Raw genomic sequence first — 17,520 nt, 5'->3', positions numbered from 1 at the left:
AATGTGAGTCCAAGGCAAAAAGTCCCTTTTTGCTTCCTGCTCCACCCTCTTAACAACACCCATGAAACCCATGCTAGAGAGAAATATAGTTTGGGTTCAGCACTGTAACATCGTTTTGGTTTCCCTAGTAGTATAATATACTCCATCATATTGCCTTGCCTCACCCTGTACTCCGGGTTCAGTGATGCCTTTTGTTTAAGAATTAAAATAATCACATATCATCTTCCCGTTTGCCAGCACCTCTGTAAAAAAATGTTTTAATCTCTCAAGAGGAACCTTTGTCTGAAAAGGAAATACTTCCTGTTCCTGCCACATCAGCCCTTCTGCAAGGCCTCTGATAAGCCATGACCAATAATGCTGAGCATATAGTTAGCAAACAGCTGATCCCAGCTGCATACACGGGAACTATACATAGAGCAGGCAGGAGGCTCTGGAGTTCCAAGAAAAGGATATGCCAACCACTTGGAGCAGCCTTTTTTGCTTTCCTGCAGTGCCACCTGCTGCTCTGGCTATGCCAGAGCATGAAACAACGCCATAGTTCATTGACTTTTATCCCTGGGAAGTCTCATTCTCTGAAGTTCATGACTCTACAAGGCGTGACCATGCAGATACTTGGGTGCGTCTCAGTCTTTAAAATAAGGTTACCAGATTTTTTTTCAATGAATCCAGGGACACTTTTCAACTTCAGTAGATTTTGTATGGGGACTGATTTGTAAATCCGGGGACTGTCCCCGGGAAACAGGGATGTCTGATAACCTTACTTTAACAACATTGTGCAAGTAGCAGCTGTGGTTGAGAGAACCCAGATTACAACAGTGGTGCTGGTATGCTTAGCCCTTTCCCATTGCACTATTGTGCTCCCTGCTCCCAAAGAAGATAAATGATCCTCCTAAAGTTGCTGTTTACTTGAGCAAGAAAAACATATTTGTACACCCCCCTCCCTAAACTGGGGGTAAATAGCAGACCTAGAGGTCTGATTTTCATTGAAAAAAGAGTTAACCCCACACCACTGTCCTGAATCCAGATCCAACATATGCAGTTTTAAAATATGGAGAGTCATTCACACATCTCCATTATCACATCTAGATTCATCTGGAGATATGAGACCAAGCCTACTGTTAAGGCTTTATGCAATTATAAGTGCTACACTCAATATGCCAGCAAATTTGGAAAACTCAGCAGTGGCCAGAGGATTGGAGAAGATCAGTCTACATCCCAATCCCAAAGAAGGGAAGTGCCAAAGAATGCTCCAACTACCGCACAATTGCACTCATTTCACACGCTAGCAAGGTTATGCTTAAAATTCTACAAGGCAGGCTTAAGCAGTATGTGGACCGAGAACTCCCAGAAGTGCAAGCTGGATTTAGAAGAGGCAGAGGAACCAGAGACCAAATTGCAAACATGCGCTGGATTATGGAGAAAGCTAGAGAGTTCCAGAAAGACATCTACTTCTGCTTCATTGACTATGCAAAAGCCTTTGACTGTGTCGACCACAGCAAACTATGGCAAGTTCTTAAAGAAATGGGAGTGCCTGATCACCTCATCTGTCTCCTGAGAAATCTCTATGTGGGACAAGAAGCTACAGTTAGAACTGGATATGGAACAACTGATTGGTTCAAAATTGGGAAAGGAGTACGACAAGGCTGTATATTGTCCCCCTGCTTATTTAACTTATATGCAGAATTCATCATGCGAAAGGCTGGGCTGGATGAAACCCAAGCCGGAATTAAGATCGCCGGAAGAAATATCAACAACCTCAGATATGCAGATGACACAACCTTGATGGCAGAAAGTGAGGAGGAATTAAAGAACCTTTTAATGAGGGTGAAAGAGGAGAGCGCAAAATATGGTCTGAAGCTCAACATCAAAAAAACGAAGATCATGGCCACTGGTCCCATCACCTCCTGGCAAATAGAAAGGGAAGAAATGGAGGCAGTGAGAGATTTTATGTTCTTGGGCTCCATGATCACTGCAGATGGTGACAGCAGTCACGAAATTAAAAGACGCCTGCTCCTTGGGAGAAAGGCGATGGCAAATCTAGACAACATCTTAAAAAGTAGAGACATCACCTTACCAACAAAGGTCCGTATAGTTAAAGCCATGGTTTTCCCAGTAGTGATATATGGAAGTGAGAGCTGGACCATAAAGAAGGCTGATCGCCGAAGAATTGATGCTTTTGAATTATGGTGCTGGAGAAGACTCTTGAGAGTCCCATGGACTGCAAGAAGATCAAACGCATCCATTCTTAAGGAAATCAGACCTGGGTGCTCACTGGAAGGACAGATCGTGAAGTTGAGGTTCCAGTACTTTGGCCACCTCATGAGAAGAGAAGACTCCCTGGAAAAGACCCTGATGTTGGGAAAGATGGAGGGCACAAGGAGAAGGGGACGACAGAGGATGAGATGGTTGGATAGTGTTCTCGAAGCTACAAACATGAGCCTGACCAAACTGCGGGAGGCGGTGGAAGACAGGAGTGCCTGGCGTGCTCTGGTCCATGGGGTCACGAAGAGTCGGACACGACTAAACGACTAAACAACAATAACAACAAAGTGGGAATATAGGTATGTGTACTGATTCACCCAGTATAAAGCAGATGCAGGTAGCAAAACCACTTCCCACGTGTCGCCTGCTAACAACAGCCATGTCCCATATTTATGCTTATGGCTTATCCACATGTACTTTTTGCCCTGTGCTTTCTAGGCACAGGTCTGCACTTTCCCAGTGTGTGTCCACACTTTTTTCTCTTTTTTTGCCATGGAAAACCCAATCTTTACCATTGTATTGGAGCAAATGGCAATTTGAGTTTTCTGCAGATTGCCATTTGTTCTGATTGAGTGGTAAAGAGCAGGTTTTCATGGGGAAAAGGGAGAATAAGTGATACTGACCCAGAAAGCCTGGATATGTGCCTAGAAATGCTAAGCAAGGTAAGTGTGGATAAGCCCTAAGTTGCATCTCATGGCCAGGGCTCAGACATGGAGTTCAGTGCTTTGCTTAACTGTCCAGTGAATTTACTGGACAGGTTTTTGCAGAGAATTATGGCCAAATGAGAGGAAACAAATGTGTGGTCCAATCCTAGTAGTGATGGATCAATTCAAAGGACAATTGACTCATCCATTTCCTGCACTGCACGGGGTTGGACAACATGATCCTCAGGATCTCTTCCAATTCTACCATCCTAGAATTCTATGATTCTAATTACAAGTGTAGCCTGAGAATGCTTGGGAAAATCTCTTTCTCTTTCTCCAAGAGCTCCAAATCAGTCTGCATATTGGTTTGTGTGTATTCGTGTGCTGATGCTCGAGTGTTGCAGTGAGGGCAGGGAAAGAAACATGTTTCCTAGGCAATTGTGCAAAGCCCCCTTCCATTCCACTTGCGCTGTCACTTGTGCCATGATTGGCTGCTGGTACTTGCTCCATGTCCGTAGGCATGAGGATGCAGTGGATCCACAGGCGGCAGAGACGTGATTGCCAGCAGTGTCACCAGCCTTATGGACAGTGGGTGCCACTGAGAAGTGGTTGCTGTGACACCATTCCTTTGCTGCACTTCTCCACAAGTTCTCTTTCCAACCAGAAGTGGAGCCAGAACTTATAGGCAAGGCGGGTTTCCAGAAGCACAGGAGTTATATGGGTGGGATACCTGATTTGACCTGAAGATGGAAAATACCTTGAGATCTGTACTGTGGGTGGGCTGTGACTAGAATAAATTGATGGCTATGGTGCACAGCTGTTGCAAGGAACTCCTGGCACACTCCAATTGCAATATGGCAATAACAAAAATACCAGACCGTACTGCAGATTGATGATGTGGTAAGCCCCACCTTTCAGCCCCACCTCCACCTGCAAGGTGCACTTAAGTCAGAAAATCCAAGGACTGAGAATGAGCACACACAGCTTTGGCACTGTGTAAATCCCCCCCCCCAACAGTGGAACACAAGTGTGCAATTGTGGCAACACAAGTGTGCAATTGTGGCAACACAAGTGTGTAATTGCGGCAATGATCTCGGAGCTGCAGTCAATCACTAACTGAACACGAGTCAGCAGAGGGATGCAGCTGCAAAAATGGCTAATGTGCTTTTAGGCTGAATTGATAGATCCATGGTTCCAAGTCATGGAGTGTAATAATTGCTCTTTAATCCTACGCAGTTCAGACCTCATGAATCCAGTTGTAAATACACTTGAAGAAGGATATTGTAGACAAATTGGAACAGGTTCAGAGGAGGGTAATGGAGATGGTGAGGAATATGGAAAACAAGTCCTTTGAGAGGAGGTTGAAAGAATTTGGTATGGAGAAGAGCAAGCATAGGGAGGACATGCTAGCACTCTTCAAATACCCAAAGGGCTGCCACATACAGGAGGGCAAAGTCTTGTTCTCTCCTGTTCCAGAAGGAATTGACTAGATCTAATAGGCTTAAGTTACAAGAAGGTAGATTTCAGCTGAACATTAGGAGACACATATTGATGATATGAGGGGTGAGGGCTCTTCTTCACTTGGAGGTCTTTAAGCAGGAGCTGGACAAAGATGCTCTAGCATGATTTTCTACCTCAATCAGAGATAGAGACTAAAGGTCTACTTTACAAAGGCCCTTCCAACTCTTTATCATTCTATGATGCAAGATTTTGAAATTTGTCAGCTTGCTCTATGTATGTTTAGCCTAGTAGAGAGGAGACTAAGAGGTCATATGATAGCCATCCACAAACATCTCAAGGGCTGTCCTGTTTATTCCTGCTCCGGAGGCTAGGGCCTGAACCAATGGATTCAAGTTACAAGAAAGGAGATTACACTAAACACCAGAAATAACTTTCTGATAGTAAGAGCTGTGGAACAGACTCCCACTACAGGTGGTGGACTCTCCTTCCTTGGAGGTTTTAAAGCAGAGATTGGATGGCCATCTGTCATGTATGATCTAGTTGAGATTCCTGCATTGCAGGGGGTTGGACTAGATGACTCTCTGGGATTCCTTCCAACTCAACAGTTTGATTGTATGATCCCGCACTTGGTTGCATGTCACCTATACCAATTGGAATGCAAACCTTTTTATCTGTTTGTCTTGCTTTAAAAAAAACAACAACGTTGGTAGATTTATTGTTAATTAGGCAAGTTTCCCCTCTCATCCAAATGGTAAGACTCAGAGGTCTGTTTCCACAACAATTGGACTTGTGATGTGCTTTTGTAAATGTAACATTTACATGATGCATGCCCTGCCCTCTGGGGCATAACAATTGCTCAAGTCCAGAACTCAGAAGCCAAAGTATTGTTTTGCAAATTACATACGCATTTTAAAGAAGTTCAAGTCGGTTTCAGTCATCAAGGAACCTGTGCCAATCACCAGCACAGCAACTGCCTTATTGAGCAACTAGTCCTGGCAATGCAGATTGCGCAGGCACATAAAACTCGTCACATGCTGATTAAATTATGATCAGAACACCCTTTTCAGGGACAAAGGAGCTTGCCTAGTAACATATTTCTGCATTATGCATTGGGTAAATTCACATTGTGGTGCGAGCCCATTATTTCCCAAAACTTCTGTGGCAACTGCCTACTTAAAATATGTCCCACTGAATTCAGTTGAATACAACAGAGAAGTTAATGATGTGGGATTAGAATAGACTTGCCTGCTCTTGATGTGGGGCGGTGGTTTTTGTGTGTGTTACATTTCCCCTTTTTATCTTGAGGGTACTTCTCGTTCTGAGATTGCTCCTGGATACCCAGGTGGAGACCCAGTTTCCTACTTATGTACTTGTATTTCTTGTACACACACATTACATTTTTGCATATGTAAAATGTTTTTCATCTGTCAAAATCAATGTATGAATCAGCCCTCATGCTGAAAGGTCTGTTCAATGCAAGGTCAATGGAATCCCAGAACTCCTTGTGTCTCTATCCACATCATTCAACCATCTGTGATCATTCTTCCTTTCCTTCACCTTTTCATCATGCCCTGATTCTTCCTTTTTGTTGTTGTTTAGTCGTTTAGTTGTGTCCAACTCTTCGTGACCCCATGGACTTGAGCACGCCAGGCACTTCTGTCTTCCACTGCCTCCCACAGTTTGGTCAAACTCATGCTGGTAGCTTCTAGAACACTGTCCAACCATCTCGTCCTCTGTCATCCCCTTCGTCTTGTGCCCTCAATCTTTCCCAACATCAAGGTCTTTTCCAGGGAGTCTTCTCTTCTCATGAGGTGGCCAAAGTATTGGAGCCTCAGCTTCACGATCTGTCCTTCCACTGAGCACTCAGGGCTGATTTCAGGGGACTCTCATTTAGTGAAAGCTTCTCCAATTCCTGAATTTTTACCCACAGGATTTCTGACATCCTCATCTCTTGCCATTATATATGTCAAGTCAGAAAGTGTTCACCTGTAGGCGATTTATGTATTAGCATTCCACACTAACACTTCCTTCATCCACATGCTAAACAAACTGTTAGCTGTCCCTACAATTCACAGACAACTCAGAACGAAAGCTCACTGAATTCAATAGGGTTTACTCCCAGGTAAGCAGGTGTAGGACTGCAGCCTCCATAAGTCAACTGAACCCCAGAATGTGTCCTAGCCCTCACTGCTGGATGAAGAGTTCCCATATTGGTTTCTGCCAAAGGTTTTAATGCATAATTCAGAACTGTTCATGGGCAAGGTTACACAGTGCAGCAAGTATATAAGAGGCATAAATACATGGCTAAGCACAAAATAAGAAGTTGATCCAACAAAAGCTATGCCCTCTGGGCCTCCTTTTTGAAGAGTGGAGTGGGCACAGCATTAGTGTGGCAGTTGGCTGGAGTTCTGGGACTGGGCAAAAAATAATGGGCAGTCCTTCAGGAGGGTTGTGAGGTCTGTTCACAAAAACTCTGAGAGGTAGGTTGAGAGGCAGCCACTGGCCCAACTTCACGGCTGCGTAGGGATTTGAACACTGATCTCCCAGGTTCTTGTTTGACACTCTACCCACTACACCACACTGGATCTCTTTTACTTTACTTTTTATTTTTTGTTAATGTATTCTGTTTTACTATGATGGCATGGTGAAGTATTATCTAAATAATTAAATTAAATAGCCTGCCCTGTGAGAATGCTAATGCCTAGCTATAATGAGGACTAGTTAATGAAGATTGGTTTGGAATTCAAGCAGGTGTGGGAGATAGCTTTTCCATTCCTTCCCTTTGGGAGATTTTCCATTCCTTCTCTTTGGAAGACTTAAATACACATCCATTCTGGTTTAAGTAATTCCCACTGGATTCAATGGGGCTTTTACTTCCAAGGAACGTATAAAGCATCGGGCCGTTCCTGGCCTACCTACACGTTTCACCTGCAACTTTATTCCTAACGGCAACCCAAAGGAGCCCATCCTTGTTCCTCTGCACTCTGCACGCGCACCACATGTAGGACTTCACGCCCTCCGAAAGTGCCCGTGGCACCTCCCACCATAACTGACGAGCAACTTCTCGCCCAATCACACATTTGCACGGGCAACGCTTCCAGCTGAGGGAGGGCGGGCGAGCGCGTGGAGCCGAGCGCCCTACTCGAGCCCGTCCAATTCTTCCCTGCAAGCGACCCGATTGGCCGCTCCTTTTTCAAGACTCCCCCCGCCCCCGCGCCACACCCCACCTCCAAAAAGGCCGTTGGAGCCAATCGCCCCGCGAGGGAGGGTCTCCGCGCTCCCGGCCCGCCCCTCCTGTCCCTCCAATGAAAAAGAAGGGCAGAGAGGAGGCGGAGGAGGGCCCGCCCGGCCAACCGGGAGCCGATGCTGGCCGTGCTGGAGCGGGGATTGGCCGGGGCCTGCAGGCAGTGGGCGGGGCTATGCTGGAGGTAGGCGTTGGAGGTTGCTGAGGTGCCGGACCCAGCGGGCGGAGCGAGGGGTGGGAAAGGGGGGATCCGAGCCTGAGTGGTAAGAGGTGACGGCGGCGGCAGCAGCAGCAGCAGCAGGAACGGCTGAGGCGCCGCGGGCGGGCCCCGATGGAGCTTGAGAATATCGTGGCCAATACGGTGCTGCTTAAGGCGCGAGAGGGTGAGGAGCCGGCCTGGGGTCGCAGGGGGCGAGCGCGTGAGGGAAACTGAGGGAAGAAGGAGCCCAGGAAGCCCCCGGCGCTGTTGGGCGAGCGAGGGCATGGCGGCGCCCTCCCGGCCCGGGCATCTCCCCTCCTGCTTGGGGTCACCCCTTTCACACGAGCCGCGGAGCTGCGCGTGGAGCGGCGGCGCCTGAGGCAGCGAGAGAGGTTCGCGGGCTGGGCGAGGCGAGAAGCGCGCTCCCCTTGCTGAAAGAGAGCCCTTCGGAGCCCGGCGTTGAGTGCCCGGCAGCGGTGGGGTGGGGATGGGTGGCCGCTGTCAAAGGCGCGGGAGGGAGGCGGAGAGGCGGCGTTGCGTGTTATGACCCGGCCCGCCAGCTCTTTCTCCTTCTTCTTCCTCCCCCCGCCACCCCACCCCTCTTTCCTCCCTCCCTGTGTGCTGCCCGTGGGGGGGGGGTGTATTCGAAAGTAGAAAAACTGCGGAGCTTTGGAGTTAAGGACCAGCCAGCACATGCTTATAGAGGCCTCACAAAAGACCGAGGAACGTAGTGACGTGGGTTGTGGCCGAATGATGCTTTCTGCAGACACGGTTCGTTGCTTTTATCTGGCAGCTTCCTCTTGATAAAGGCTTTGAACTGTTCTTGTTCCCCGGAACCGATGTAGAGATCAGTGAAAGTTTGTACTCTTCTCCAAAAACGCTCATAAGAAGCACTCTCCCAAATGTAGGACTGCCATCTCACCTCCCTAGACTGAGAGGAGCTGATAAATTGACAAGATTTGGAAGTCTTCAGGATTCTGGATGCTAGTAGAGTCAGAGGCATGCTACCCATTGTACTACTTAACTCTAGGTGGAGCATCAGAAGTTGTTGGTTTTTAAAAAAATATTGTAGTACAGTAGTAGTAGTGTATCTCTTGAATGGGTTTCCTCACAGGAACAATGTTCTCTTGCCATAGAGCAGCAGAGATGTTCTAGAATTGGCTTCTGACTTGGCATATGTGCATGAGATCCCATAAGGGACCGCTGCATTAAAAACACAGGTCTGAGTGCTGGAATCTTCCCCCGCTTTCTTTAGCAGACTTTGGCAATGCTTTTTATTGGGATACTCTGCTACCAGATATTTTCCTCTGTGTCAAAATTGTAAGCCTTAAATTTAAGGCAACAATTTGGCTTTGTAGTAGTGAGTCATTTTTATGTATAACCAGACACTGGCTTATATTTAAGAGTCTGAAAAATAGAGGGTTCACAGCTCACTAATGAGGTAATATAAAATGTGAAAGCAACTTTTATCATGGTCTTTCTTTGGATCATCTGCACATGGAGAAGAAAATGAATGAGGAAGAAGATGAAGCAATCTTTTCCCTTGCTGCAGAATACATACTTTCCACAGCCTTAGATACCATCCTGGAGCAGAAGTGTCAGTTTAGTTTGCTCCTCAACTCTGATTTCTTTACTCTTGTTTCCACTATTTTATTTAGAAAAGTTGCAGATCTTAGCAAGTAGAACCCCACTTGACAATTTCCAGAGGGACAACCACCTGTTGCAACAAAAAATAAAGTATTGTAGTACCTTAAAAACCACGTATTATGGCATAAGCTTCTGTGGACTATATTCTAGTCCCCAAAAGCTTGTTCCGTATTAAAAATGATAGTCTTTAAGGCAGCTTTCCCATCTTTGGGTCTTCAGATGTTGTTGGACTACAGCTTTCATAATCCGTGACTGCTGGCTATACTGGCTGAGGGTGAAGGGAGCTGTAGGGTCTGGGGACTCACAGGGGTGGCACTGTGGTCTAAACCACTGAGCCACTTGGGCTAAACAGCGTTTCTGTGTGCTGCTCTGGTTTTGGTGTTCTGTTGCGCCAGAAGCGGCTTAGTCATGCTGGCCACATGACCCGGAAAAACTGCAGACAAATGCTGGCTCCCATGGCCCATAAAGCGAGATGAGCGCCTTAACCCCAGAGTCGGCTGCGACTGGACTTAACTGTCAGGGGTCTTTTACCTGTACAGCAGGATTTGGTAGAACTGTCTTTGTAGCTCCATATGAATCTCTATAGAGCCACTTATTTTGAATTACAGTGGTACCTCAGGTTAAGAACTTAATTCGTTTTGGAGGTCCATTCGTAACCTGAAACTGTTCTTAACCTGAGGTACCACTTTAGCTAATGGGGCCTCCCACTGCCGCCACACGATTTCTGTTCTCATCCTGAAGCAAAATTCTTAGCCCAAGGTACTATTTCTGGGTTAGCGGAGTCTAACCTGAAGCATCTGTAACCTGATGTACCATTGTATATGTCCTCTTTTTGCTAGTCAGTAAGAAGGGGCATGAGAATACTGAAGTCACACCACCTGAATGTGGAAGTCCTATCCCCCTCTGGTTTAGTTCTTGAGACTTCCAAGCACTTATGTCTTGTAAATGAAAACTGGGTGCCTCCAGTTGCTCAGTTCTCAACTCAGAACCAAATTCTGTGTAATGTTATGGTAGCACAGTAGATTATACCTACCCCATAGTTTTCAATTAGCCTACTTCACAGTATGCTATAAACACACTGCCTAATTAATATATTCATTCCAGCCAGACGATACTCAGCCTTTAATGCAAAATTATTGCTAGCTGAGGTTGTGTTGCTGAAGGTTTTGGCTGCCTAAGTTGTCCTGGCATTTATTTCACTCTAAAGACAGTGAATATTAAAATCATCACCGTCCATTCTTAGCTTGCCACCCTAGCTTTTTCAACCATACATGCCTTTCTCCTAAAAGCTTTTTTATTATACAGGTATATACCGTACATCCCCACACCAGCCATCTAAATGCCATCTAATTTGTGTGAAATGAAAGTAAATCAACCAAACTGTCGTGTGTGTCTTAAATGTAGAACGTTTTATAGTGGAAGTGGCCCAAGCATGAAAGAGCTACAGCATAATGCTAATCAAAAGAGATTTTAAGAGCTTTGTACTCTCTGGCTCTTTGACAGTGAATCTGGGTTCCTTTCATCCAGAGAAACAGGTGTTTCTTGATCATTTGGTAACTTCAACAGACAGAAGCTGTATAAAGTTAGAATTTCTAAGAACTGCTCTTGTTAAAGGCCTTGTTAAAAAAAAGAAACAAACCCTAAACCTTAGAATTACAGCAAGTGTATATTCCATGGGTAGGCAACCTGAGGCCCAGGGGCTGGATCCGGCCCAGTCGCCTTCTAAATCTGGCCCGCAAACGGTCCATGAATCAGCATGTTTTTACATGAGTAGAATGTGTGCTTTTATTTAAAATGCATCTCTGGGTTAATTTTGGGGCATAGGAATTCATTCATTTCCCCCCAAAAAATATAGTCCCCCCCCCCACATAAGGTCTGAGGGACAGTGGACTGGCCCCCTGCTGAAAAAGTTTGCTGACCCATGGTATATTCAAAGTACTTAATTCACAGGGTTTGTACTGCCATGGATTAAAGCATTCATATACTGAATCATGGGAAGCCAAGAATAAAAATATGGTGAAAGATTAAAATTGGAGTTCTTGATTTATACGAAGTTTTATGAAGTGGGTTGTGAAGCAAAAATAACATGGGCAGCTTCTTTCTCTCATCAGATTGGGATGAGAGAATTGAGGAATGGATTTTTTGATGAGAAATAAAAATTGAGTTCAGCATTGATAAACCTAAGGCTGTATGAAATCTGTATATGATACTGAGGCCTAAGTATTCCTTGCCATGAATTACTGACCTTTGTTTTTAAGAGAAGCTGCCAGGCCATTAGGCCTGAAAGGCTTTCTGGCAAGAGTTTAGGGTTCCCCATCACTTCTTCTATTCAGTTTTTGTCCAAATGGAATTGGGTCCAATTTAAATATCCATTAAATGTTTCACATTTGGCTGGGCAATAGAAGATGACCAGACATTTCTGTATTGTACATGGGCTCTAAGGTCCTGAAGACATCTGCTTTAACTCTTAAAAGTAAGTTTCTATATGCCTTGAAAACTGGATGGCATTAGGTCTTCAGTGTGCGAACAATAAGATATACAATTTTAGATCTTGTGAATTGGGTCTCTCTGAATCCATATAATAAGTGATGGGCTTGCTCATAATTGTGAACATATGAAGCTAAGCAGGCTGGAGTTCTTGATCGTGCTAGGTGGCTGAAAAGCTTAGCTTGTGTAAAATTTCAATTCTCTCCCTCCCCCTGACCTTTTAGCTTGTCAGGAATTATTTCTTGGGTATACAGCCTCAAGGGAGGTGAGCCTGTGAAGACTAAAATCAATAAGAAAAGTCATTTGATTTTAAGTAGGCATATAAAAGTTTGCCATGTATAGATTGTTGTTCTATCTCATCAAAGGAAATGTAACTATCAGAAATGGCTATGGTAGCATTCGAGAAGTTGCTTTATATACAATAGCCACTAAGAACTACCATTTCCATGAATTTTTTATGCACTGTTTTGTAATTGAATTTAAGTAGCTGTGTAAATTAGATGAAGCCGTTGAGCTCATTGTACATTTCCAGCATGCCCTCTTAAAGACAAATATGACAATTTTTCTATATAGAGAAAACTTCTGTTCAGGAAAACAGAAAGGAAAGTGCCTGTACACATTCAAGATGATGATGATGATTAACCTAGCACCATATGAACACTTCACAAAAAATAGATAACAGGTCCCTAGTTGGACTTACAATCTAAAATAAACATAGGGAAGCAATGGAGGAAGGGAAATGGAGGCATGGGTAGATGAGATCTGCTACAGAAGATGTGCTACACATGCATTTATTAGCACGCAAATATTTCAGTACATGAGGGACGTGGGTGGCGCTGTGGGTAAAAGCCTCAGCGCCTAGGGCTTGCCGATCGAAAGGTCGGCGGTTCGAATCCCCGCGGCGGGGTGCGCTCCCGTTGTTCGGTCCCAGCGCCTGCCAACCTAGCAGTTCGAAAGCACTCCCGGGTGCAAGTAGATAAATAGGGACCACTTACTAGCGGGAAGGTAAACAGCGTTTCTGTGTGCGGCTCTGGCTCGCCAGAGCAGCAATGTCATGCTGGCCACGTGACCCGGAAGTGTCTCCGGACAGCGCTGGCCCCCGGCCTCTTGAGTAAGATGGGCACACAACCCTAGAGTCTGTCAAGACTGGCCCGTACGGGCAGGGGTACCTTTACCTTTACCTTTTATTTCAGTACATGCACTGAAACCCACTTAGCAGCTTGTGTACAAAAAGATATACACTTGGTTATTTGCGTGGTCTTACATAGGAGTACTGTGACTAGGAACTATTCATTTGAAATAGCCTTTGAGGCTGAACAAGTTGCCCAATCCTCCTTTGTTCAGAGCTACTTACAGGAGAAGCAGCACCTCACACCACAGTATATTGCCTCTTCATGTACTTCTAGCCTTGGCTTATTCCAAACTGAAATGTTCTGCAACTCAAATGTTGTGAACTGCCCTGAAATCCACGGGTATAGCAGAATACAAATTTAATAAATAACAATAATTATTTACTGCTTGCTAAAACAACTATATTCTGGTTCAGGCTGCAGGCTCACTGCTGACTTATGGGGCTGTGACTTATGCCTCATTAACAGATTCTCATACTTTTTAGGGCAACCCTCTTAGGGTAATAACAGCAGAATTAGGAGGGAATTGAATATATTATTCACTTAAATTGTACAGATCCCTATGAGATGGTGAGCTTAAGTGCAGGGCTGTATGTACTGTCATGTAAATGAACATACTGTTCTAAGCTAGCCAAAAAACTATACCAAGAAAATTCTGAATTCAACAACCTATGTCAGTTATGTATGTTTACTGATGCTACATCATTTTGCTTCTGCTAGTCAAAGGAAGAAGCAACCAGATATGACACCGAGGCAGCCCCCATGGGCAACTGGAAATCCTGCTAAGCCCCTTCTGGTTTAAAAATGACATAAAACCTTGGAAGCCAGTCTTAAACAATAAGGGATAATTCAGCATCTAACCATTTATTTTATTTATATTTTAAATGCTGAAATTCTTAGGAGGATGAATTGTATACATAGTGGATCACATGTTCAAATACTTGTGAAAGGGGCTGGCTATATTTATTGGTGATAAAGGAGAAGAGAAGATTCAGGAGAAGATACTGTACTCCCTCTGCCTTTTCTCTTTAAAAATGCTTTTGCTGCAGTAGCGCTGACCAGCAGAGATAAAATTGCATGGAGTGGTGGTTGAGATACTGTTTTCTTTCTTTCCCTTTGTACTGAGTTGTAATGGGGGGCGGGTGGACTTTTAGCTCTGGCCTTGTTGAGAGGTGAAGCTGGGGACTTTTTTGCAGCAGAGATCTCTCAATGCCCCACCTACCTTCCTTCAGTGAGAAAGTATTGTGCAGCCCACTGCCTTGATTCACTTCCTTCCTAGATTTGTACAGTCAATAATATGGCACAACTCTTAGCTTCTTTTAGGCAATGCATCTTTTCTTATGGGGGGTAGGGGACCTAGACAAGAATTGCTATGGACCATGCATGTGTGTTCTTTCTGCCCCTATCTTCCCCACAGCAGGATGCCAATGTAAAACATTTTAAAGTAGAACTTGTCTCAAAGCCACTGTCCCTTCTGTCTTAAATGATATGCCTAATGGACAGCACTCTGGCAATTATTTCCATATAATAATGTTATGTTGGAGCCATGTTTCTTAGAAGTGCTTATCTCCTCCCTTTCAGCCAGTTTCTGTTGATTATAATGAAGCTGTAGTGAATATAGCCTTTATTTAATAAGTTGGCTGAGGATGGGTAACCTCAGGCCCAGGTTGCCCTCAGACCTCTATCTAGCCTTGCATTTCATCTTCCTATAGTGGTTTTGTGTCCTTGAACTGCAACAATACTGCTTGCTTGCTTGCTTGCTTGCTTGCTTGCTTGGATGGATGGAGAGGGTTGTTTGTCTGACCATAGCTGCCATTCGCCACACAGGTAGGTGTCCCTTGCATTGAAAAACACCCCCCCCCCCCCGTCTAGGCTATCAGGAATTCCATTCAGGCGAATACAGGTGCCCCCCTTACGTGGGGGTTACGTTCTGGGCCTCCACGCACATAAGCATGGAAATACAGATTGGCTGGTACAGTACCAAGATGTAGTAGGCACTATATTATATGCAGCTGGCTGCTTCCCCTACCCTGTTGTAGAGGCAGTAAGTAGACACAATAAACCAGGCTGGCAACCTGTAGTTTAACCATGTTGCTGAGGGCTGGCTTGTTTTAGTTGTCTTGTACTGCTGACGGGTATGTATAGATTGAACAGCTTAGCAAACTTCAGTCCTGCTCATATATGAGCAGTAATTGTAGTAAGAAGTGTGAGTCGATGCTGGAATTGTATGTGGCAAATGCAGATTTAAATCTTTCTTCAGTTAGGAAGTTAATGGGTAGTCTGGCATGTCACTGTTTCTTGGCCTCTAGACCCTTTGCTCTGCAGATTTTAGAACTATGCTTGTCCAATTCAGTTTTGTTAGTGTGGGAAAGAGACCTAAGTATTCTCATGCAGTCTGGAAGTCTTTGCTCACGGCTGTTGAAAAGGCCTAATTATGCGACCTTGCTGGGTGGGGAGGAGGTGGCTTCCCCTTCTGATGGTATGTGGTGTGTATAGAAGTAGGTGGTATGTATAGAACAAGCAGTATTTTCAATCCTTAAATCTTATCATGCACAATAGTGCCTGAAGGCAAGCTAGAAGGCCTGGGCAATTAGCCCTAATACCTCCTATTAGCATGGTAAAATCTGCAGTGCCAGTTAGCCTCCTTTGTTCAAAATGCTAATTAACTATCCCTTTATTCATTGGAAGAAAGAACTAAAGCGATAGATATCCTTATGCACTGTTTCAGACTGAAGTGGTTAACTTATGGCTAACTTTTGAATCAGTTTTAGCACATACCGTAAGTTGAAATTTAGGAATGGCTGTGTCAATAAATTCTTCCTTCTTGGCCATTAGGTATATTTTAATTTAGTCAATTATGTAATAGGCTTATGTTACAAAACGAACATGGATTTTGAATTTGATGTTTGTAATATTGTAAAAAAAAAATTGGTTTTGGAATAAAGTTTTTTAAAAAATATTCCTTCTTGGCGTTTGGTTACTTGACTGTAATGCGTACCAGTAACTGTGGTATGGAATACACTCTGAACTATCATATTTTAGTGCATTGTATATCCAGCCAACTGAAGGTTAGTTACAGGGAGACAATCTGTGACTTAACCAAGTTCTTAACCTGAATATTTGAACTTTTCTGAAATGGTGATGTGGACAGTGCTCAGAAAAGTCTTGGAGCAAATTTGGCCAATTATTTCCTGGCCACCTTTAAAAGGAATTCTGATATGACTGAAATGTTAATAACAGAACATCAGAAGGTGAACATACTAATCAGCTTCTGTTCTTGGTTTTCCTGCTGATTCCCCCCCCCCCCCCGCGCCCAATTCTGTGTCATGCAGGTGGAGGAGGAAACCGAAAAGGCAAGAGTAAAAAATGGCGCCAAATGCTACAGTTCCCACACATCAGCCAATGTGAAGATCTTCGGCATACTTTGGGTAAGGAGCATGCTTGCATTGGAGAGAGGCTGTCTTCCCTGCTTTCTTGTGTGTGGAGTGGAAGTGGCTAGGTTACAAAGAAGCCTTGAGTGCTTGGTATAAGATCTTGTACATTCACCCTATGGTAAGCTATGCTTGTTCATATGATTGCCTGATGATGCAGGATTTTGTGGCGGTAGCATTGTCATTACCAAACACTCCTGTGCAATTATTTTGCCTTAGTAGTGCATCACCATGACCCTCTGGCAGCATTGTGAGAGGTTCTAGTTCAGTAATAGAGCATATACTTTATATGCATTAAGTCCCAGATGCAGTCTTGGGTATCTGAACTGGGAACTGCCTCTGCTTGAGATGTTGTAGAGCAGCTGCTACTCAAGAGTAGGCAGTATTGGGCTAGATGGACTGGTGATCAGACTTAGTACAAGGCATCTTCATAAGTTTAGAGATGCCTTTCTCCTCTTGCAAAGTTTACCTGATCTCATTTTAATCAGCTACTTTACTGCTCTCCTTAATTCCACTTGCTTTCCCCTGGGAACCAGTGATTTTCTTCCAGCTGTGTCAAAATCCAAGCAGTCTCCTCTCCCACTTCTGCTGGCTTAATCATTCCTGGAAAACTCCAGCCATGTCTTCCCTTTGAAGTTCTTATGAAGTATTGTGGGGAACTGCATGTCAGTTTAGAGCAGGGGTCAGCAACCATTTTTAGCCATGGACCAGTCCACCATCCCTCAGACCATGTGGTGGGGTGGACTATATTTGGGGGGTGGAAATGAACAAATTCCTATGCCCCACAAGTAACCCAGAGATGCATTTTAAATAAAAGCACACATTCTACTCATGTAAAAACACCAGGCAGGCCCCACAAATAATCCAGAGATGAATTTTAAATAAAAGGGCACATTCTACTCATGTAAAAACACGCTGATTCCCGGACCGTCTGTGGGCCAGAGTGAGAAGGCGATTGGGCCGCATCCGGCTCCTGGGCCTTAGGTTGCCTACCCCTGCTTTAGAGCCTGTATTC

The 17,520-nt window shown here is 44.6% G+C and overlaps 1 protein-coding gene across 2 annotated transcripts in view; it reads left to right on the top strand.

Annotated features, from left to right (window-relative positions):
* Positions 1–7,842: 7,842 nt before the first annotated feature.
* GRK6 (G protein-coupled receptor kinase 6) overlaps positions 7,843–17,520 on the top strand; it is a 32,160-nt gene continuing 22,482 nt past the window's right edge. For both annotated transcript variants that reach the window (XM_028718506.2, XM_028718507.2), the window contains exons 1-2: positions 7,843–7,994; positions 16,407–16,502. In XM_028718506.2, coding sequence (XP_028574339.2) covers positions 7,943–7,994; positions 16,407–16,502 — 148 coding nt within the window. In that variant the 5' untranslated portion in view covers positions 7,843–7,942. The remainder of the gene's footprint in view (positions 7,995–16,406; positions 16,503–17,520) is intronic.

Source organism: Podarcis muralis, chromosome 2, assembly GCF_964188315.1.
Source record: "Podarcis muralis chromosome 2, rPodMur119.hap1.1, whole genome shotgun sequence".
Taxonomy (NCBI): domain Eukaryota; kingdom Metazoa; phylum Chordata; class Lepidosauria; order Squamata; family Lacertidae; genus Podarcis; species Podarcis muralis.
This window is presented reverse-complemented; position numbering and strand designations above follow the sequence as displayed.